Source organism: Oncorhynchus tshawytscha, linkage group LG03 (assembly GCF_018296145.1).
Source record: "Oncorhynchus tshawytscha isolate Ot180627B linkage group LG03, Otsh_v2.0, whole genome shotgun sequence".
In the NCBI taxonomy this organism is placed as follows: Eukaryota; Metazoa; Chordata; class Actinopteri; order Salmoniformes; family Salmonidae; genus Oncorhynchus; species Oncorhynchus tshawytscha.
In genome coordinates, this window is record NC_056431.1 from 5254702 (window position 1) to 5279448 (window position 24747).

Consider the following 24747-nt stretch of genomic DNA (forward strand, 5'->3'; position numbering starts at 1 on the left):
GGGTTGGGTTATATAGTTACAGCTGGAGAAAGGGGTAGGGCAGGGGTTGGGTTATATAGTTACAGCTGGAGAAAGGGGTAGGACAGGGGTTGGGTTATATAGTTACAGCTGGAGAAAGGGGTAGGACAGGGGGATTGGGTTATATAGTTACAGCTGGAGAAAGGGGTAGGACAGGGGTTGGGTTATATAGTTACAGCTGGAGAAAGGGGTAGGGCAGGGGTTGGGTTATATAGTTACAGCTGGAGAAAGGGGTAGGACAGGGGTTGGGTTATATAGTTACAGCTGGAGAAAGGGGTAGGACAAGGGGTTGGGTTATATAGTTACAGCTGGAGAAAGGGGTAGGACAGGGGGTTGGGTTATATAGTTACAGCTGGAGAAAGGGGTAGGACAGGGGGTTGGGTTATATAGTTACAGCTGGAGAAAGGGGTAGGACAGGGGGTTGGGTTATATAGTTACAGCTGGAGAAAGGGGTAGGACAGGGGGTTGGGTTATATAGTTACAGCTGGAGAAAGGGGTAGGACCTGAGTGGTCTAAGTGCTGCTTCTGTGGACAGTGTAGCTTTACTGGTTAAATGTGTCTGTGGTGGATGGCTGTAAAACAAAAAGGAACTGCTGCAGTGTAGTTACTGTCACAGAGGGGTTTAAGCAGGCAGGAACTGCTGCAGTGTAGTTACTGTCACAGAGGGGTTTAAGCAGGCAGGAACTGCTGCAGTGTAGTTACTGTCACAGAGGGGTTTAAGCAGGCAGGAACTGATGCAGTGTAGTTACTGTCACAGAGGGGTTTAAGCAGGCAGGAACTGATGCAGTGTAGTTACTGTCACAGAGGGGTTTAAGCAGGCAGGAACTGATGCAGTGTAGTTACTGTCACAGAGGGGTTTAAGCAGGCAGGAACTGATGCAGTGTAGTTACTGTCACAGAGGGGTTTAAGCAGGCAGGAACTGATGCATCAGTATGAACGTGTGTGTGTTACTCGGGGGTGGAGTTAAGGCGGACAGTGCTATGAGGCAGTGTGGAGGTGGAGGGGTCTGACATGGCCATAGTCTTCACTCCCATCTTCTTCAGAGAGCGCTCATCTGTGACGGACATAGAGCGCGAGTATGCCGGACGAGGGGCTGCTGCAGATGAGAAAGAGAGGCAGGGGGAATAAAGGGAATGAAGGGAACGAAGGGGGAAGGGAGGAGTTGAGGGGTTAAATTATTCAAATACACATTTCTTCACAGTTCACAGACCCATAATAACATTTCGAATACACCTTTTGTTTTCGAAAAGAGATGAATGGCATGAAATGATTTTGTGTCAAATCTGCTAGGCGCCTGCAGTAGCATGTTCTGGCCTGTAGGTGGTCAGGACAGCGCAGCGAGTTGCAGCAGAGAGAGTGAGCAAATCCATTTCAGCCTCCTGTCTCGCATACCACAGGCCATACTGTGGCTGCTGCCTCTGATATCATTCAGCTGCAACAGCCGGCCAAACTTCTCATGACTCACCAGCAGGGGGCAGAGTGACCCCCCACCCCCCACCCACCCACCCACCCACTAGGGCTGACATATGCAGTGAGTGCTGCAATAGCTAACCAAACTCCTTGTTCCAGCCAAATGATATGCCAGGCCCACGGACATTAGTTTCTTCTCTGCAATGAGTCTGGATCTGAGTACCTACCCAACAATTTCTAGAGCGCAAACAGTTCTGATTGGTCCCAGAAACCAATGGGTTGGGCCAGAGCACAGGTGGGTAAATCAGCGTTTAGAAAAATCGTCATTGGCTTTGATACTCTGATTGGTTAGAGACTATCCAATCGCTGATTACTTGTAATGAGGGCTGTTTTGTGAAACATGCCTCATTTAGACATCACCACAAACTAATTTCAATGATTGCAGTCTCAGACTGAAGTATGTAGCTAACATAGAGCAGCGGGGGAATTCAGTTTGAGTCTCCAGACAATGTCTCTACCTGTTGGGCTCACTCTCCTCTGATCAATGATCTTTCTGTCTTTCTCCACGCTCTTCCCTTCTTCCCCTCTCTCACTTTTCACCCATCCTTGCACTTTCCTCCCTCCCCTTCTCACCCCCCTTCTCACCCACTTTCTCCTTCCCCTTCTCACCCACTTTCTCCATGTTCCCCTATGCTCTCTTCTCCCCCTCTTCCATCCACCCATTCTTCCTTCTATCACTCTCTCCTCTTCCTCTTCTCCCCCTCTTCCATCCACCCATTCTTCCTTCTATCACTCTCTCCTTTTTCTCCACTTTACCTTCTCCCCCCCTCTTTTTCTCCTCCCTCTACTCTATTAAAATACGATATAGAATAGTACAGTAGTAGACTAGTAGTTACTACAGCTGGGTGATATGGACACAAAGCCCATAGCGATAAATTGCCTGTACAGATACGATAATGATAAATAGAACGATAAGTTTCTAACATTAATGTGAACTGCACAGTTTTTATTATTATCCTTTAAAATACTAGTTGTGGTTGAAGACATCAATTATCCAATTAACAATCACCCATATTTGCAAACTTCACATTTTTCTAGAGTACTTATCATAATGAATGATATCAGCAAAATGCCTTGGATAAGTCATTTTCTGTTTATGTTCCCAGCTCTAATAATTACCTGTGTTGTTGTTCTGGGTTGATTTGAGTTTGCTGTTGGTCTGTTCCTGTATCTGTCGCTCATACTCTCGCACATCCTCCAAACTCATCCCTGTAGGGAAAAGCACAGACGGATGAGTTTATAATACATCATTATATCTATGTAACGTGTGTATCATAATGCATTATAACATGTAACATGTACATCATAATGCATTATAAGCATGTCCGAACAAAAAAATACAACAACAGTCAACAGCACATTGAAATGCATTAATTACAACGTAGTATAATGCATTATAACCATGTCCTATTATTATAATAATGTTCTATATGTTATAAAGCATTATAACCATGCCCTATTATAATCATGTCCTATACTTTATGATGCATTATAACATGAAGCATTATAACCATACCCTATTATAATCGTGTCCTATACTTTATGATGCATTATAACATGAAGCATTACAACTATGTCCTATTATAATCATGTGCTATATGTTATAAGGCATTATAACCATGTCCTCTACTGACCGTGCCATTCGTCTGTCCAGGCCACAGCCTGTCTGTGCCCCACCAGTAGGATGTCCTGGATGTTCTGTCAGATCAGAGAAAATACATTTCTTACGTCAAAGAAACACACCCAAAGGCTTTCAGCAGGTGCTGCTGGAGATCAGTGTATATGTTGAGCCAAAAGAAAAGATCCCCACATGCAAGCTATGCTGTCAAATGTGTTTCCTTAAACAACATTTTGACCCTTAGGTCTTTATCAGGTTCTCACCTGATGCATGATGGTAAATGTAGTTAAATGTAGTTTCCTCTCACCCTGTGTATGAAGTCCTCAGTCTTGCCCTGGAAGCCATAGACTTCGAAACTGCACTGCACCCTCTTATAGGAGCACATGATGGGGATGCTGTCCTTACGCCATCCTTCCACCAGGGGGCCTCGGCCCGTCTTCTCAGACACCCAGCTACTCAGGTCCTACAGAGACAAAGTACACATTACCTGCTGACAGCTAAATCCCTGGCCGGTGTGTAGAGGGGGAGGTGTGTGGGTGTGGGAGTGTGTGTGTGTGTGCAGGCCTGTGTGAGCAGGCTGTTGCTCAATACCTCACATATAATCTATGAATGATTCAACATGATAGGCATCTGGGGCCCAAGATGCACAGATTGTACAAGTGCCTCTGTATTTATGTTTGTGCTATTTTGTTTATCTACAGTGCGTCTTCCTCTGTCTCTGCATGAGATAGTGAGTGTGTGTGTGTTTTCAACTATGTGTCTTGCTGATTGACCTTTGTTTCTGAAGTTACTGGAACTGCGGAAGTCAGGAGGAGGAAATGTGTGTGTACACGCTAGTACCTCTGTCTCCTTGTAGTGTTTGTCAGGGATGGGGTCAATGAGGATATCCAGGTGGCTCACGCTCTCTGCAGGGGTGGGCCTGTCTCCAAATACCTGCAACCGAGCAGAGGGGGAGGTCACTCAGAAATAGACTGACACACACACACACTGGAGCCAGGGCCTAGTAGATGAGGAAATAGACTGACACACACACACTGGAGCCAGGGCCTAGTAGATGAGGAAATAGACTGACACACACACACTGGAGCCAGGGCCTAGTAGATGAGGAAATAGACTGACACACACACACTGGAGCCAGGGCCTAGTAGATGAGGAAATAGACTGACACACACACACACTGGAGCCAGGGCCTAGTAGATGAGGAAATAGACTGACACACACACACACTGGAGCCAGGGCCTAGTAGATGAGGAAATAGACTGACACACACACTGGAGCCAGGGCCTAGTAGATGAGGAAATAGACTGACACACACACACTGGAGCCAGGGCCTAGTAGATGAGGAAATAGACTGACACACACACTGGAGCCAGGGCCTAGTAGATGAGGAAATAGACTGACACACACACACTGGAGCCAGGGCCTAGTAGATGAGGAAATAGACTGACACACACACACTGGAGCCAGGGCCTAGTAGATGAGGAAATAGACTGACACACACACTGGAGCCAGGGCCTAGTAGATGAGGAAATAGACTGACACACACACACTGGAGCCAGGGCCTAGTAGATGAGGAAATAGACTGACACACACACACACTGGAGCCAGGGCCTAGTAGATGAGGAAATAGACTGACACACACACACACTGGAGCCAGGGCCTAGTAGATGAGGAAATAGACTGACACACACACACACTGGAGCCAGGGCCTAGTAGATGAGGAAATAGACTGACACACACACACACTGGAGCCAGGGCCTAGTAGATGTAACAGTGAGGTCACACAACGTATCACCCATCATAATACTCCACCCTCAGGCTTTGAGCAAATCATTACACTACAGCAAAACACCACACACAGACAGACAGACAGAGAGAGGGAGAGAGAAGGGGTAAGGGAGATCGAGAGAGGGAGCACACTAAATCACAGAGAAAGAGAGAGAGAAGCAGAGAGGGAGCAGGCGAGGATGGACGAGTGGGGGTGAAAGAGGAGAGAGAATGAGACACTTATCAAAGAAAGAGTTGTTTCTGTTCTGTCCCCTTGTCCTGACAGAAAGCGAAAGAGAGAGTAATGTCTCTTTTGAAGATGTTCATTCCTCTGCTGGTAATTAACAAAGAGAAGAGAGACAAACCCACAGCCAGATAATCAGCTGTGTTTCAGATCCTATTATGCCCTGTGTGTCTTGTGTTTAAGAACCTGTTCTCTCATATAAGGTATGTATTGTCCATCTGTCTGACTGTCTGACTGTCTGACTGTTGACACTTGTCATAGTTCCCATTTTTCCATGTCAAAAAGCATTGTTTTACCTCATCCTTTAAACCTGCTGATATTCCTCTGTTTTGGTTGTGCTTTTTAGATGTCCTCTATTGTGTGTTGTAATAGAGGTGTGTGTATCGGTGTGGTATGTGTGCATTAATGTGTGTGTGCGCGCGTGCATTTCTGCTAAAATGAACACATGTAACCTGTAGCTGGGAGAAGGTTGAAACAAGCTTCGCCACATTTCTGGATACACACACTAACAGCCAACAGCCAGATGAGTTCAGTCTTGTTCCCAGGTTTCTATGCCAAAATGACAGGGGCACGCTGTAGGGACAAACCAGCTCAGAATTGTGTTTGTGTGTCAAAATTCCGTGACAAGGCCAGAAAAGGTGGTGAAACAAGCCTGTAATACAAGCATGTACCCTTCTTTCTCCCTCTCACACAAACACAGTGGATGGCTAATACATCTGACGCTATTGCATTCTGGCCTTTGCTTGTTTTCCTTATAATGGCCACATCAATTTGATGAGCATTCTCCTTACACTGCAGAGAATATTGCAATTTCTCTCCCTCCCTCTCCCTCCCTTCCTTCAGTCTCTCACCCCCCCTCTTCTCTCTCTCCCTCTCCCACCCTTCTTTCAGTCTCTCATCCCCCTTCTCTCTCTCCCTCTCCCACCCTTCTTTCAGTCTCTCACCCATTCTTCTCTCTCCCTCTCCCACACTTCTTTCAGTCTCTCACCCCCTTCTCTCTCTCCCTCTCCCACCCTTCTTTCAGTCTCTCACCCCTTCTTCTCTCTCTCTCCCCTCTCCCACCCTTCTTTCAGTCTCTCACCCCCTTCTCTCTCTCCCACCCTTCTTTCAGTCTCTCAACCCCTTCTCTCTCTCCCTCTCCCACCCTTCTTTCAGTCTCTCACCCCTTCTCTCTCTAACTCTCCCACCCTTCTTTCAGTCTCTCACCCCCTTCTCTCTCCCTCTCCCACCCTTCTTTCAGTCTCTCACCCCCTTCTCTCTCTCTTCCTCTCCCACCCTTCTTTCAGTCTCTCTCTCCTTCTCCCAACCTTCTTTCATTCTCTCACCCCCTCTTCTCTCTCTAACTCTCCCACCCTTCTTTCAGTCTCTCAGCCCCCTTCTCTCTCTCCCTCTCCCACCCTTCTTTCAGTCTCTTACCCCCCTTCTCTCTCTCTCCCTCTCCCACCCTTCTTTCAGTCTCTCACCCCCCTTCTCTCTCTCCCTCTCCCACCCTTCTTTCAGTCTCTCACCCCCCTTCTCTCTCTCCTTCTCCCACCCTTCTTTCAGTCTCTCACCCCCTCTTCTCTCTCTCCCTCTCCCACCCTTCTTTCAGTGTCTCACCCCCTCTTCTTGCTCTCCCTCTCCCACCCTTCTTTCAGTCTCTCACCCCCTCTTCTCGCTCTCCTTCTCCCACCCTTCTTTCAGTCTCTCACCCCCTCTTCTCGCTCTCCTTCTCCCACCCTTCTTTCAGTCTCTCACCCCCCTCTTCTCTCTCTCCCTCTCCCACCCTTCTTTCAGTCTCTCACCCCCCCCTCTTTTCTCTCCTTCAGTCATACTCACATTATTGTTGTCACCATTGTTGTTCTCAAACCTGGTCTCAATACGGATGCTGAACTTGGGAAGGAAGGAGACCTACAGTAGATGACGGATGGATGTGAATGGAGAGGAGGGAGAGAAGGAGGGAGAGAAGGAGGGAGAGAAGGAGGGAGAGAAGGAGGGAGAGAAGGAGGGAGAGGGAGAAAAGGAGGGATGGAGAGGGGGGGAGGGAGGGGGAGAGAAGGAAGGAGGGCAGAGAGAGGAGTAGACAGATGAGGTTATGTACACAGACATTTTGAGAGGGATGAGCTCTACTGCATGCCTCATGCAAATGATGTGTGAATACTTACCGAGTACTCTGAAGCACCACCGCAGAAGTTCCATACAGATAGAGAGGAACATCATTAGTGACACACCACACACACATATTTCTAAATATATGGAACGAAAGATGTTTAAAGTAAATCGGGTCTAGATAAGCAGATTGTGTTTAAATCTAAGTGCAGACAAGGAAACAGTCACTTCCTACATTCTATGTTGACCCTATAGGAAGAACAGGTTGGTAGCAGGTGAAACGGCTGTGTATGTGGTGGATAGAATAGTGTTGTCAGACCTGTGATGGTGTAAGGGTAGAAGTTCCAGGCCTTCTCTGTCACATAGAAGACCCTGGGGACAAACACACTCACCCAGGATGGCAGTTTACTGTCAGAGAGAGAGACAGACAGAGGGGAGGAATGTACTGTTATCGTCGCTGAGGTAGATGTATGTGTGCGGTATGATCTAGGGCTAGGCCATAGGGGTGGGTGTGGGATAGTAGGTGTGTGTGTGTGTGTGTGTGCTGCTATCATTTCTTAGTTGAGCAGTGCTAGGAGTGTGTGAGGTACAGTGTGTGTGTGTGTGTATGTATGTGTATGTGTATGTGAGGTATAGCTGCACCATCAAGAGCCTGACTGGTTGCATCGCCGCCTGGTATGGCAACTTCTCGGCATCTAACAGTAAGGCGCTACAGAGGGTAGTGCGTACAGCCCAGTACATCACTGGAGCCAAGCTTCCTGCAATCCAGGAACTATATAATAGGCGGTGTCAGAGGAAGGTCCTAAAAATTGTCCGAGACTCCAGTCACTCAAGTCATAGACTGTTTTCTCTGCTACCGCACAGCAAGCTATCTGGGATCAAAAGTCTCCTTAACAGCTTCGACCCCCAAGCCATAAGACTGCTGAAAAATGTATCAAATGGCCACCAGACTATTTACATTGACCCCCCCTCCATTTGTTTTGTACACTGCTGCTACTGGCTGTTTATTATCTATGCATAGTCACTTCACCCCCACCTATATGTACAAATGACCTCTAACCTGTACCCCTGCACATTGACTCGGTACCGGTACCCCCTGTATATAGCCTCGTTACTGTTATTTTATTGTGTTACTTTTTAAAATTTTTAAACTTTAGTTTATTATTAAATATTTTCTTAACTCTTTGTTGAACTGCACTGTTGGTTAAGGGTTTGTATGTAAGCATTTCACTGTAAGGTCTACACTTGTATTCGGCGCATGTGACAAAGTTTGATTTGAGGTACAGTGTTAATGTGGGTGTGGTACCTGTTGAGGTAGATGCGTTTCTCAGTGAGCTGTCCCAGGCCATGTTGGGGATGTGTGTCTGGTTGGTTCCTCACCACCTCCACTCCCTCCCCTCCTCCGCTCTGCTCATTACTGTGTTTACTGATCATGTACAGCTGCCCAATCTTATACTGGAGGAGACAATTCACACAGTCCTGTCTTAATACCACATCCTTCTTCCAATTAATGTAGATCGTAGAGCAGTCAGTTAATTCATCATAAAACCGGACGCTTTTATGGACTGCTCACGGTGAGCTTTTCTTAGGAACATATCTAAGGTCAGCTCACCCTCCTCCAAAGTCCTAACCTTATCCATTAGGAAAACAATGAACAACTAACCTTAGATCAGTGAAAAGGCTGCCTTCTTCCTGTGTGTGCACTGACCATCAGCTTGACGTGGAAACGTCAGTCCCCTTTATACTGAACGGATTAAAGCTCAAATAAATACATTTCTGACGTTTTTGTTGAGAGCTGCATCAAATGTTCTGCCTCAAATGTTCTGCCTCAAATGATCTGCATCAAATGTGTAATTTTGGAAGTTTTTCCTTGGTATGCCCTTTATTTGGGCTCCCGAGTGGCACAGTGGTCGAGGGCACTGCATCTCAGTGCAAGAGGCGACACTGCAGTCCCTGGTTCGAATCCAGGCTGCATTACTGTACATCCGGCCATGATTGGGAGTCCCATAGGGCGGCGCACAATTGTCCCAGCTTCATCCAGGGTTTTGCCGGGGTATGACTTCATTGTAAATAACAATTTGTTCTCATAACTGACTTGCCAGGTTAAATAAAGGTTAAATGTACATTTTAAAATGTATTTAAAATATTTTTGTAATTGTTGTCGGGCACCCCTCCTTTGTTGAAGCATGGAACCCCACCTGAACTCTGACCTTAGACCAGTAGTATCTAGCTGTTACTTGCCCAAGTCCTTAAGGCAGTGATAAGACTTGGGTTGGGAAACCCAGAACCATTCATTGACAGTGTTGACCTAGTCCTGTCCTATAGAGAGATGTTAAGATCACGGAGTACCGAATGTCTATCAATGTCTCTGTTCTGGCCATTCTCTATGTGAATGGATATCAATGTCTCTGTTCTGGCCATTCTCTATGTGAATGTCTATCAATGTCTCTGTTCTGGCCATTCTCTATGTGAATGTCTATCAATGTCTCTGTTCTGGCCATTCTCTATGTGAATGTCTATCAATGTCTCTGTTCTGGCCATTCTCTATGTGAATGTCTATCAATGTCTCTGTTCTGGCCATTCTCTATGTGAATGTCTATCAATGACTCTGTTCTGGCCATTCTCTATGTGAATGGATATCTATGTCTCTGTTCTGGCCATTCTCTATGTGAATGTCTATCAATGTCTCTGTTCTGGCCATTCCCTATGTGAATGTCTATCAATGTCTCTGTTCTGGCCATTCTCTATGTGAATGGATATCAATGTCTCTGTTCTGGCCATTCTCTATGTGAATGTCTATCAATGTCTCTGTTCTGGCCATTCTCTATGTGAATGTCTATCAATGTCTCTGTTCTGGCCATTCTCTATGTGAATGTCTATCAATGTCTCTGTTCTGGCCATTCTCTATGTGAATGTCTATCAATGTCTCTGTTCTGGCCATTCTCTATGTGAATGTCTATCAATGTCTCTGTTCTGGCCATTCTCTATGTGAATGTCTATCAATGTCTCTGTTCTGGCCATTCTCTATGTGAATGTCTATCAATGACTCTGTTCTGGCCATTCTCTATGTGAATGTCTATCAATGTCTCTGTTCTGGCCATTCTCTATGTGGATTTCTATCAATGTCTCTGTTCTGGCCATTCTCTATGTGAATGGATATATATGTCTCTGTTCTGGCCATTCTCTATGTGAATGGATATCTATGTCTCTGTTCTGGCCATTCTCTATGTGAATGTCTATCAATGTCACTGTTCTGGCCATTCTCTATGTGAATGTCTATCAATGTCTCTGTTCTGGCCATTCTCTATGTGAATGTCTATCAATGTCTCTGTTCTGGCCATTCTATTTGTGAATGTCTATCAATGTCTCTGTTCTGGCCATTCTCTATGTGAATGTCTATCAATGTCTCTGTTCTGGCCATTCTCTATGTGAATGTCTATCAATGTCTCTGTTCTGGCCATTCTATGTGAATGTCTATCAATGTCTCTGGTCTGGCCATTCTCTATGTGAATGTCTATCAATGTCTCTGTTCTGGCCATTCTCTATGTGAATGGATATATATGTCTATGTTCTGGCCATTCTCTATGTGAATGTCTATCAATGTCTCTGTTCTGGCCATTCTCTATGTGAATGGATATCTATGTCTCTGTTCTGGCCATTCTCTATGTGAATGTCTATCAATGTCTCTGTTCTGGCCATTCTCTATGTGAATGGATATCTATGTCTCTGTTCTGGCCATTCTCTATGTGAATGGATATCTATGTCTCTGTTCTGGCCATTCTCTATGTGAATGTCTATCAATGTCTCTGTTCTGGCCATTCTCTATGTGAATGGATATATATGTCTCTGTTCTGGCCATTCTCTATGTGAATGTCTATCAATGTCACTGTTCTGGCCATTCTCTATGTGAATGTCTATCAATGTCTCTGTTCTGGCCATTCTCTATGTGAATGGATATATATGTCTCTGTTCTGGCCATTCTCTATGTGAATGTCTATCAATGTCTCTGTTCTGGCCATTCTCTATGTGAATGTCTATCAATGTCTCTGTTCTGGCCATTCTCTATGTGAATGTCTATCAATGTCTCTGTTCTGGCCATTCTCTATGTGAATGTCTATCAATGTCTCTGTTCTGGCCATTCCCTATGTGAATGTCTATCAATGTCTCTGTTCTGGCCATTCTCTATGTGAATGTCTATCAATGTCTCTGTTCTGGCCATTCCCTATGTGAATGTCTATCAATGTCTCTGTTCTGGCCATTCTCTATGTGAATGTCTATCAATGTCTCTGTTCTGGCCATTCTCTATGTGAATGTCTATCAATGTCTCTGTTCTGGCCATTCTCTATGTGAATGGATATCTATGTCTCTGTTCTGGCCATTCTCTATGTGAATGTCTATCAATGTCTCTGTTCTGGCCATTCTCTATGTGAATGTCTATCAATGTCTCTGTTCTGGCCATTCTCTATGTGAATGTCTATCAATGTCTCTGTTCTGGCCATTCTCTATGTGAATGGATATCAATGTCTCTGTTCTGGCCATTCTCTATGTGAATGTCTATCAATGTCTCTGTTCTGGCCATTCTCTATGTGAATGGATATCTATGTCTCTGTTCTGGCCATTCTCTATGTGAATGTCTATCAATGTCTCTGTTCTGGCCATTCTCTATGTGAATGGATATCTATGTCTCTGTTCTGGCCATTCTCTATGTGAATGGATATCTATGTCTCTGTTCTGGCCATTCTCTATGTGAATGGATATCTATGTCTCTGTTCTGGCCATTCTCTATGTGAATGGATATCTATGTCTCTGTTCTGGCCATTCTCTATGTGAATGTCTATCAATGTCTCTGTTCTGGCCATTCCCTATGTGAATGTCTATCAATGTCTCTGTTCTGGCCATTCTCTATGTGAATGTCTATCAATGTCTCTGTTCTGGCCATTCTCTATGTGAATGTCTATCAATGTCTCTGTTCTGGCCATTCTCTATGTGAATGGATATCTATGTCTCTGTTCTGGCCATTCTCTATGTGAATGTCTATCAATGTCTCTGTTCTGGCCATTCTCTATGTGAATGTCTATCAATGTCTCTGTTCTGGCCATTCTCTATGTGAATGGATATCTATGTCTCTGGTCTGGCCACTCTATGTGAATGTGTATCTATGTCTCTGGTCTGGCCACTCTCTATGTGAATGGATATCTATGTCTCTGGTCTGGCCACTCTCTATGTGAATGGATTTCTATGTCTCTGGTCTGGCCATTCTCTATGTGAATGGATATCTATGTCTCTGTTCTGGCCATTCTCTATGTGAATGTCTATCAATGTCTCTGTTCTGGCCATTCTCTATGTGAATGGATATCTATGTCTCTGTTCTGGCCATTCTCTATGTGAATGGATATCTATGTCTCTGTTCTGGCCATTCTCTATGTGAATGGATATCTATGTCTCTGTTCTGGCCATTCTCTATGTGAATGGATATCTATGTCTCTGTTCTGGCCATTCTCTATGTGAATGTCTATCAATGTCTCTGTTCTGGCCATTCCCTATGTGAATGTCTATCAATGTCTCTGTTCTGGCCATTCTCTATGTGAATGTCTATCAATGTCTCTGTTCTGGCCATTCTCTATGTGAATGTCTATCAATGTCTCTGTTCTGGCCATTCTCTATGTGAATGGATATCTATGTCTCTGGTCTGGCCACTCTATGTGAATGTGTATCTATGTCTCTGGTCTGGCCACTCTCTATGTGAATGGATATCTATGTCTCTGGTCTGGCCACTCTCTATGTGAATGGATTTCTATGTCTCTGGTCTGGCCACTCTCTCTGTGAATGGATATCTATGTCTCTGGTCTGGTCACTCTCTATGTGAATGGATATCTATGTCTCTGGTCTGGTCATTCTCTATGTGAATGGATATCTATGTCTCTGTTCTGGCCATTCTCTATGTGAATGGATATATATGTCTCTGGTCTGGCCACTCTCTATGTGAATGGATATCTATGTCTCTGGTCTGGCCACTCTCTATGTGAATGGATATCTATGCCTCTGGTCTGGCCACTCTCTATGTGAATGTGTATCTATGTCTCTGGTCTGGCCACCCTCTATGTGAATGGATATCTATGTCTCTGGTCTGGCCACTCTATGTGAGTGTGTATTTATGTCTCTGGTCTGGCCATTCTCTATGTGAATGTGTATCTATGTCTCTGGTCTGGCCACTCTATGTGAATGTGTATCTATGTTCTGGCCATTCTCTATGTGAATGGATATCTATGTCTCTGGTCTGGCCACTCTATGTGAATGTGTATCTATGTCTCTGGTCTGGCCACTCTATGTGAATGTGTATCTATGTCTCTGGTCTGGCCATTCTCTATGTGAATGGATATCTATATCTCTGTTCTGGCCATTCTCTATGTGAATGGATATCTATGTCTCTGGTCTGGCCACTCTATGTGAATGGATATCTATGTCTCTGGTCTGGCCACTCTATGTGAGTGTGTATTTATGTCTCTGGTCTGGCCATTCTCTATGTGAATGTGTATCTATGTCTCTGGTCTGGCCACTCTATGTGAATGTGTCACCCACCCTTTGACTAACAACACAAACCCACACAGCGTTATGTTTCTCTTTGACTTCAGACCCCTGTGACAGTTTTGTGGTTAATGTGTTGTACTGATGATGACTGAAACATCCAGTGCAGTGAGACAGCAACTATATTATGTGAATGTGCCCCACCCTTTGACTAAAAACAAAACATCGTAATTTGTCCCCCACCTTTTGACTAAAAATGAAACACACGTACCTGTGTCTTAATCCACCAACCTACTAGTACAACCAGCTACACTCCCCTCAGAATTAGAAGTGTGTGTGTGTGTGTGTGTGTGTGTGTGCGCGCAGACATTGCATAAACAGTGCTATGGTTTGAATGTGGAACTATACGCTGATCCCACTAAAGCTGCATAGGAATCTTAATGCGCTTCCCCATCAGACCATGAGAGTCAGAGTTCCACACGTGGAATGGATCTCACCTTAGGATTTGTTTCTGTGTGATTTTACAGAGACTATTTTCAGATAGATACACACAAGACACTGATCCAGGTTTTTTTTGGCAAAGAAAAGTCTTGGGCGGGCCTCCGAAGTGTTTTTTCAGGCTGCATATGTCCAAACAGTAAAAAAAGATATAATAATAAAATAAATAAAGAAAACAACAAGGATGGAAAGACGTTGTCAGTGTAAACCTCAACGACTCAAACCAGATATAAAGTATGTAGAAAAGATAACAGACCTATATATTTTTATACAATCATCTTTGAGGACCAAAAGTCACCAAAATAAAAGATAGAAAGTCCAGGACAATCTAAAACTCCAAAAATTATACATTCAGTTTTTTTTTGTCATGGCATGGGGCCTCCATTGACTTTGTTCTAATTTGAGAGTCATTCACATAGCATAAGCCATGGCAACATGTTTAGAATGGCAGCAATTGATCTTTAAACTGCACATTTCTCTCTCAGCCTCATGGCAGAATTGCAGGAAATGTACTTTAAAACGGTGGTCAACAGGAAGGCCTCAAACATTTTCGGTCAGCCACCGCACCATTGGCCAGGCCCACCACCTAAGCCCCATATTGATCCATAAAAACCCTGTGATCCTTCTAGCTAAAGCTTCTACAAACACTAAAACATTAGTAATCTTAAAGTTCACTAACGTTTGTCACATGTTTCCAGACCACAGAAGTGGTCTAACATCTGACCAAAGTTGGTTTTAGAGTGAAGTATCAATGGAAGTTTCCGGCACGGCATGTTGTAATAATAACCAACTACATGACACTGTTCCAGACAGATAGCTCAGACTTAAACACTGTGACAGGGAGAAATGCTTTGTTCTGGTGGTTGGAGTGAATGAGGACCTTCCCTTTGAGGGCACTCTAGAGCACCTTCCCCCTAAACCCTTTTCCACCCACCACTTCTTACTCCCTGGCAGAATCTGTCCTTTGTTTTTAACCTCCAGGCCAAATGCCTTCGTTGACGTTTGTAAGCCTCAACCAGTCCAACCAGTTTGTGGTAAAAAATAATCATAATAAATAAAGCGAAAGAGAGAGAGAGAGAGCGAGAGAGAAACAGCTGAGGTTAGGTACATGCAGAACCATACAGAGTGCCAGCCACATGAACAACACTACTCAACTACAGGATGCCTGTGCAATCTAAAAAATCTAAATTATTATATGGATTATAATGAATGGATATTGTTTGTCGGGGTGATACATTTATCGTAAATTAAACCCTTAAATCCACGACAAGCTGTCCTGCAACAGGGCGATCATATGAATATTCTACATCTGTATGCTAGCAACTTTAACATTTTAAATTAAAAGCTATCACCTTATTTTTACAACAGTGGTCTACAGTATACATACATTCAATCACACAAGCACACAGAGACCCCCCCAGCCACAAACACACAGACCCCCAACACACATACATGTTCACATTCAAACACACTTACCTCTTCCACAGTTAGTGGCATGCATATTCTATACTCCTTCATCAACATGGTTCAATCGTGTAGTGAACGTCTGTCTGTCTTTGCGTGTCCTAACTCTCCTGTTGCATAGTAAGCGTGCTTAAAGAACTATAGTGCACAGCACCTACTGCAGTGACCTCCTTCCTCTCCCTTTATTTTGCTGATGTCAGTGCTTCATTCAAGTCCAGTCCACTCTGTCAATGTGAATCTATTAGTTTCTCTACACTTTCTCTTTTCCCCCCCTCTCTCTCTCTCTCTCTCTCTCTCTCTCTCTCTCTCCTCCTTTTTGTTAATCTCCCGGTTAATATCCTCACTCCCTCTGTCAACATTCAACTGTTGTCCTTCCCTTTCTCTCTATCCCTTGTTCCCCCTCTCCCTATCTCCCGCCCTCTCTCTATCCCTTGTTCCCCCTCTCCCTATCTCCCGCCCTCTCTCTATCCCTTGTTCCCCCCTCTCCCTATCTCCCTCCCTCTCTCTATACCTGGTTTTCCCCTCTGCCTCTCTCTTTCTCCGTTGCCCTTATTGTTTACTCTTTCTTTGTTCTCCTCCAGTGAGCAACAGATAATTAACTTGTGAACTAAGACTGAAACCTTCTCAACTCCATAATCCACACTATCGTACCTGTCCTGCTATTCTCTCTCTCTCCTCTGTCTCTCTTACTTTCGTTCTCTGGACTGCTCTCACGTGTAACCTCGCTCTCTGCTCGGCACTCCTCCCTCTCCCCGTCGCCTCCCTCCCCTGCTTTCAGTTCCTCACAAATTCCTTCACTCCCGCCTTCTCTCCCTCCCCATCTTCTCACGCCCACCTTACTTTACCTACGTACCTGTTTCTGCTCTCTCTCACACACACACAGCCAACGTTTTGACAGCTCTCAGCTGATATGAATGGCTAGCACTGAGCAGTAGTCAAGTGGTGTGTTGGATTAAATATTAGCAGAGAGCCATGAGTGCTTCTATTAAGCACAGCCCCAGCGTTTATATTGTATTACCATGACCTTGAACTGAGTTGAATTGAATCCATGTTTAGTCAATGAGTACAGAGATGTGAGCAGTCATAATTGTATCTATTGCCTGTGTGTGTCCTTGAGTACTGGGTTTGCTTCCCTGGAAGAGAAGTGAACAACATTGGTGGTGGTCATGATGAATGCCAAGCTTGAGTTGTATTGTTGCCCCACTATCAAACGTGACAAAGGAGGAACAGATGCTTGCGTTTATATGGGTCATAACACAGGGGTGAAGCTATACTGCACATGTGTCAAACTCATTCTACGGTGGGCCAAGTGTATGCGGGATTTCACTCCTCCCTTGTACTTGATGACTTAAGGCACTGATTAGTAAGGTGATAAAACCAAAAACCTGCAAACACTCAGCCCTCCATGGAATGAGTTTGACACCCCTGTTATACTGGGTCTGAGCTATAGAATCCCATAAGCCTCTCAAACTCAACTCTTGACCTCGAAGCCAGTGCCATTGCTTTTTCACGTTTTAATTGTTCCCCTCCAATCAGGGACTGATTAAGACCTGGGACACCAGGTGTGTCTAATTAATTATCAGGTAGAAACCAGCAGGCTCCGGACTTCGTTGGGTAAGAGATGGATATCCCTTCCCTAAGGTCTCTATAGAGCAGGGCTCTCCAGCCCTGTTCCTGGACAGCTACCGTCCTGTAGATATTCACACCAACCCTAATCTAGAGCACCTGATTCTAATAATTAGCTGGTTGTTAAGCTGAATCAGGTTAGTTACAACTGGGGTTGAATCAAAAACCCACAAGAGGGTAGCTCTCCAGGAACAGGGTCATAGGGTTTTTGATCCTGTTTGAATAGTTTTATCCCACATTGACCCCTAACCCGTATCTATGAGTACTCCATAGATCTGAAATGATTGGATAAGCAGTGTGGTAATAGCTTCACCATGTCCTCTCACTGGATTGGGTTTTCTCCATCTTGCTTATACCAGATCAAAGTTGATTTATCTCTCCCTTCCTTACAGATCTATACATATGAGCTCCTCCAGAGAAGGCCAGAGCAGTGGCAACTTAAAATAGAGATCATTTAGAAAATGATGGCTGACTGACTGAGGGAAAGGTTTACCGGTTGATTAAGTTACTGAATTCATTATTAATTGGTCAGCAGGGATTTTTGTCTCCAAACTTTGTGTTCCAATGATTTGAGACTGTTGGATGACTCGTGCGTTAATTCAATTATTGATCAATGATTGATTGATTCAGCCAATGTCACAATTACTGTTTCTGCATCCCAGTTCTTTCCAAACCGTCATCTCATCTCCTTTCCCTCATCTTTCACCGATAGAGGGATTCACCAGGTCGGTGAAAAGACAGGTTTCAGCCATCAAACCCTCTCAGATCAGTGAAGTTAAATGATACACTGTTTTGGCATAGCATTTAATCATTATTATTCGTGTGTATCTTGTGTGTTTGTGATGCAAGGTTATTATAGTAAACTGAAACTAAAATAAAAACTAATCATGAAAAAACTTTTGTAAATGGAAACTAAAACTAAATAAAAAAATTAGTTACGCTCAGTTTTTTTAAATCAAAATGTTTGGCAAAAATCTAAAGGGGTTTTCAAGCTTTTTTTTCTCCTAGTGGGGTTTAAGTTCCTGGATCTGGTGGGTCACATTGAGATTGGGCGTGTAGGCTCAAAGTCAAGGAGTGAAGTTGGGCAGGTTGGAACTGTGCTAGCCGAACACTAATGAGGTTTTTCAACAGCAAGGCTCAGATCAACACGGTTTTCCATTCTCTCTGTCTCTAACCCCCCATATCACACACTCAACATGTATCATGTGTGCACATTGTACAATCCAGGGCCAATCCCAAAATGCACCCCTAAACCTTACTCTTTATGCAGGTTGACATGGGAGTGTTCATCTTGTCCTGTCAAATGTTTAGATGCTCGTCTGTCTGTCCCCGCTCTGCGTGTGAGTAGCCATAGCAATTGCTCCGTTTGGCTGCTGCTCAGAGCTCACGAGACAGTTGCCTGTACACAGCTGATAACAACCACATTACGAGATGTGGCAATGAAGGCAGCCCTTGCACTTACTTACCCAGAATTGGATGAACTCATGGATATGGACATTTGTAACAGTGTACGTCTCCAACCTCATCTGAGGTAAAGTAGGGAGTGGCTACAACTGGAGGGAGGCGCGAGAGTGAGCCAACAGAAGGGGGAGGGGGGAAATTAACATTAATATATATTATTAAGAAAACTATATTAGGCCTACACAGTTGACTCCCATTCATGCTAGAATTCCGCAAGACCCCAGGGAGTCCTGTTCTCATGTCAACCTCTAGCGGAGATCTGAGAGGATGTGAATGGTATAAGCAAAATGGTGAAATTTCCACATAGCCTATCAGGGGGCAAGGTGAATCTATTACCATATTGCTTACACCTGTCAAATTCTCTCCGATCTCTACTAGTGCACAGGGTGTTGGGAGAATAGCAGCAAAGTTAGTTCCTGTTTCAGTTATGTCAAGAATAATGATTGGTTGACAATAGAGGCTCCCACAATGCAGGCCATGGTGGCTGGAGGAAGTTGGTGAAGAGCAACTGCACAAACTTTCCATTAACTGCAGTAAAAACTTCACAACCTTTGATCACATGATTTTTGAAAATGTTTATCCTCATAATGCAACACACTTTTAAAGGTGAACAACAATGCAAGCAAGATGACATTGCCAACAGCAGCACAGCAAATATTGGGCATGTTCGAGCAGATACATTTTGTCTAGTCAAGATCAACGATGGTCACCGTCTTTCAAAGTGTGTTGCATTATCGGGCAAAAAAAAATCTAACTTGCGCCTACATGTCGACTGCATGAACTTTACAAAACCATGTGATCAAATGTCATGGCGTTTTTTATGAAGTCATCTTCAAGTCACTGCAGTTGTTTCTCACCAACTGCACCATGCAGCCAACTCCTGGCTAGTGGGAGACACTATTTGTCAACCCATCATCAGGGTGTTTTTGGTGGACCCACGTGAACGTGACCAAAGACATGACTGACACCAGAACCAACTTTGCAGCGATTCTAAAGCTACAGGCAGAACAGAATGAAAGTGATATTTGAGACCCCTCTCTCACCAATTAATTGTGCAAACATTATGTTTTAAGTTTGTGTTTGATATGGGATTTAGAAAAGTTTATTTTTACATTTATAATGAAAAACTTTGATAAACAATAGCAGCTACAGTGCCTTCGGAAAGTATTCAGACCCCTTGACTTTTTACACATTTGTTGTTACAGCCTTATTCTAAAGGTTTTTTCCCCTCATCAATGTACAAACAATCCCCATAATTACGAAGCAAAAAGATTTTGGGACATTTTTGCTGTTAAAAAACTGAAATGTTACATAAGTATTCAGACCCTTTTCTTTGTTGAAGCACCTTTGGCAGCGATGATAGCATCGAGTTTTCTTGGGTATGATGCTACAAGCTTGGCACACCTGTATTTGGGGAGTTTCTTCCATTCTTCTATGCAGCTCCTCTCAAGCTCTATCAGGTCTCTCCAGAGATGTTCGACCGGGTTCAAGTCTGGGCTCTGGCTGGGCCACTCAAGGACATTTAGAGACTTGTCACTCCTGCGTTGTCTTGGCTGTGCTCTTAGGGTCGTTCTCCTGTTGGAAGGTGAACCTTCGCCCCCAGTCAGAGGTCCTGAGCACGATGGAGCAGGTTTTGATCAAGGATCTCTCTGTACTTTAGTCCGTTCATCTTTGCGTCGATTCTGACCAGTCTCCCAGTCCCTGCCACTGAAAAACATCTCCAAAGCATGATGCTGCCACCACCATGCTTCACCGTAGGAATGGTGCAAAGTTTCCTCCAGACTTGACGCTTGGCATTCAGACCAAAGAGTTCAATCTTGGTTTCATCAGACCAGATAATCTTGTTTCTCACGGTCTGAGAGTCTATAAGTGGCTTCCGTCTGGCCACTCTACCAAAAAGGCCTGATTGGTGGAGTGCTGCAGAGATAGTTGTCCTTCTGGAAGGTTCTCCCATCTCCACAGAGGAACTCTAGAGCTCTGTCAGAGTGACCATCAGGTTCTTGGTCATCTCCCTGACCAAGGCCCTTCTACTCCAATTGCTCAGTTTCGCTGGGCAGCCAGCTCTAGGAAGGGTCTTGGTGGCTCCAAACTTCTTACATTTAAATATGATTAAGGCCACAGTGTTCTTGGGGACCTTCAATGCTGAAATGTTTTGGCTCCCTTTCCCAGATCTGTGGCTCGACACAATCCTGTCTCGGAGCTCTACGGACAATTCCTTTGACCTAATGGCTTGCTTTTTGCACTGTCAACTGTGGGACCTTATATAGACAGTTGTGTGCCTTTCCAAATCATGCCCAATCAATTGAATTTACCACAGGTGGACTCCAATCAAGTTGTAGAAACATCTCAAGGATGATCAATGGAAACAGGATGCACCTGAGCTCAATTTCGAGTCTCATAGCAAAGGGTCTGAATACTTATGTAAAGAAGGTTTTTAAATGTTAATACATTGGGGGGGGGGGATTCAACCTTTTTTTTGCTTTGTCATTATGGGATTTTGTGTGTAGATTGCTGAGGATTTGTTTTATTTAATCCATTTTAGAATAAGGATGTAACGTAACAAAATGTAGAAAAAGTCAAGGGGTCTGAATACTTTCCAAAGTCACTGTATGTTGACACTGCCATGTTGATCTGAGCCTTGCTGTTGAAAAACCACTACAGTGTCCAACTGTCGGCTATTGCCGACACACTTCTCCGGCTGCACTCCTTGACTTTTGTCTGCAGTCGGCTTCGTTAGCCTTAATATTCAAACACACCCAATGAGATGGGAGTGGTGTAAGACTGCTCTCACACAGTCACACAGAGTATCTGCGCATGTGCACAGGTTGGCTTCATGCTGCTACATCTTCGTAGCTACAGGACCAAAACAGCGGCGAAGTTTAGCCTTGCCCTTCAACGCACCTGGCTGTTGTGGAAAATGACCCACTACTACTGTTTGCATTGTGCATCTACGTCAACTTGCTACCATGATTACGGATAGTCCTGAATGAATCGTGAATAATGATGAGTGAGAATGCACAATACAGATGCACAAATATCATTCCCCCAAGACATGCTAACCTCTCACCATTACAATAACATGGGAGGTTAGCATTGTTCGGTAGGGCTATGATGTTTATGCCTCTGTAACTTTCTCCCTCATTATTCAAGGCTAATTCAGAACTATCCATAATAATGGTATTCCTATATACAATAAAAGTGACTCCAAAATTGACACAATACATTATTTAGCATTCATTTCAATTGGGCACAAAATGATCAGAAACACAACCAAAACAAACAGCAAATGCATCCAACAAGTTTGAAGAGTTACAAGCTTGATGTAATCATTGCATGCTAGGAATATGGGACCAAATACTAAATGTTTGACAACTTTAATACACATAAATGAATTTGTCCCAATACTTTTGGTCCCCTAAAATGGGAGGACTATGTACAAAACGGTTCACCCGATATGGATGAAAAAACCCTCGAATGAAATCTGACAGTCTGCACTTTAGCCTCACAGTCTTTGTTTCATTTCAAATCCAAATTGCCGGCATACAGAGACAAAACAAGTGGAAGAGGTGTAGAGAGGAGTGAGCCGGATATTAAAATGAGAAGGTAGTTTTAGATAATTAAACAGTGGGCAGGATGCCAGCAGCATCATACCACCTCTTAAATGTCATGTGCCGGGGTCACAGGTCAGGAGTGTGTCCACTCAGAGAGGTAAATGATGAACCCATCCTAGCCCACTCTCTAGTTTTTACCATGTTTTGAAGCCATACCGTGTTTGTTTACAATTACATTGTTCACAAACAGTGGAGTAAAACAAGCTTATATTTTGGGTCCTGATGTGGTTACAGTTAAACTAAGCTCATGAGGCATTTCCAAGTAATATTCTTTCAGAATCAATAGCTATATATCATTCAATTACAAGTCCCAAAATGGATATAGCAATTGTACATTTTTCCTTTAAGGTTTAGCTTGGGTTGGCATTTGTGTTAACAGGTTAAGTTTAGGGTGAAAGTTACAGTAAGATTATGATTTGCATTTGAAAAGTGCATTTGTGTTTTGAAAGCACAGCACCCCCTTCGTCCTCTCTACCATGGCCAGATAGATAGTGTTGACCCTCCTCCTCCTCTTCCCTTCCCCATCTCCCCCCACCACCCCACTGGACTCCTCTGATCTAACGTTCAGTCCAATCATCAGAAAACCTGAAGGATTTGGGTCACACCTCCGCCTAGCTCGGAGAAAACACAGAAAGTAATCGTCAGGGATTTTAGACTTAAACTTTCTCCTCCACCAAGGATGTATTTCTCTCACACAGTCTCACAGCAGCACAACAGCTGTCAGAAGTCATTGCAATACATAAAGAGCTACATGGTTATTTAGCCTGCAACAAGGTGTATGTATGTCTCTGTGTGTCTGTCTATGAATAAAGCGGGGAGAGAGGCTCCTGTGGGTTGTGATGGGAGGGAGGTTTAGGCTGTGTAATCTGGTGTGTAGGGGAGGATCACAGACTGATGGGATGGTGAGACACTGAGCCATTGATTGGACCTGCTTTCTTATTGATACCACCAGAGGACTGCCGTCAGGGGTGTAGTGGCAGGAAGGAGGGAGACAGGGAGGGAGAGGGGGGGAGTGTATGTGTGTGGTTGCATGTGGGTGTCTTTGTGTGTGTGTTTTTTAAATTGAATTTTATTTAGGGGTGGATCAGCTTAATATTGCAGAAAGAATGTTGCTTCCATCAATGTAATTGTCTGCATTATTTGGTAAATATATATATATACATGCATGCATACACATACACATATATGTGTTTGTGTGATTAGGGGGATGTGAATTCCCCAGTGTCCTGGATGAAACAGAGCGCTCACTTCTCCTTATAAAATCCTGATCCCCCGTTGTCAGGCAGTATTCCCTCAGGAGACACATTCTCCAGCGAGACTTCGTTAGGCACTCTGGATGGCGTTGCAGACTGTGCCGGCCACTCAGAGGAGGTAAACCAGACTACTAGACTAAAATTCAGCATGATAGCTGTGATTTGGTCCAAGCAGAGACAGAACAGTTTTGATTGGTTCTAAGCAGAGACAGAACAGTCTTGATTGGTCCAAGCAGAGACAGAACAGTCTTGATTGGTCCAAGCAGAGACATAACAGTCTTGATAGGTCCAAGCAGAGACAGAGCAGTCTTGATTGGTTCTAAGCAGAGACAGAACAGTCTTGATTGGTCCAAGCAGAGACAGAACAGTCTTGATTGGTCCAAGCAGAGACATAACAGTCTTGATTGGTCCAAGCAGAGACAGAACCGTTTCGAATGGTACAAGCAGAGACAGAACAGTCTTGATTGGTCCAAGCAGAGACATACCAGTCTTGATTGGTCCAAGCAGAGACATAACAGTCTTGATTGGTCCAAGCAGAGACATAACAGTCTTGATTGGTCCAAGCAGAGACAGAACCGTTTCGAATGGTTCAAGCAGAGACAGAACAGTCTTGATTGGTCCAAGCAGAGACATACCAGTCTTGATTGGTCCAAGCAGAGACATAACAGTCTTGATTGGTCCAAGCAGAGACATAACAGTCTTGATTGGTCCAAGCAGAGACAGAACAGTCTTGATTGGTTCTAAGCAGAGACAGAAGAGTCTTGATTGGTCCAAGCAGAGACAGAACAGTCTTGATTGGTCCAAGCAGAGACAGAACAGTCTTGATTGGTCCAAGCAGAGACAGAGCAGTCTTGATTGGTTCAAGCAGAGACAGAACAGTCTTGAATGGTTCAAGCAGAGACAGAACAGTCTTGATTGGTCCAAGCAGAGACATAACAGTCTTGATTGGTCCAAGCAGAGACAGAACCGTTTTGATTGGTTCAAGCAGAGACAGAACAGTCTTGATTGGTCCAGGCAGAGACATACCAGTCTTGATTGGTCCAAGCAGAGACATACCAGTCTTGATTGGTCCAAGCAGAGACATAATAGTCTTGATTGGTCCAA

General features: G+C 44.1%; 1 protein-coding gene across 2 annotated transcripts; it reads right to left on the minus strand.

The window, feature by feature from the left end:
* Positions 1–325: 325 nt before the first annotated feature.
* Positions 326–16097, minus strand: pitpnc1b (phosphatidylinositol transfer protein cytoplasmic 1b). Of its 2 annotated transcripts, XM_042308246.1 has the most exons (11): positions 15705–16095; positions 8512–8660; positions 7525–7613; positions 7262–7269; positions 6936–7007; positions 3947–4039; positions 3414–3569; positions 3123–3186; positions 2608–2697; positions 938–1114; positions 326–890 (listed from the first exon to the last, which is right to left on the minus strand). In XM_042308246.1, exons 1-10 carry the CDS (start codon positions 15750–15752, stop codon positions 966–968), a joined length of 918 nt encoding a protein of 305 aa, XP_042164180.1. In that variant the 5' UTR covers positions 15753–16095; the 3' UTR covers positions 326–890; positions 938–965. The 2 variants fall into 2 exon arrangements, with proteins under 2 accessions (XP_042164180.1, XP_042164182.1); XM_042308248.1 differs by having other exon boundaries at positions 326–1111; positions 15705–16097.
* Between the last annotated feature and the right edge of the window lie 8650 nt (positions 16098–24747).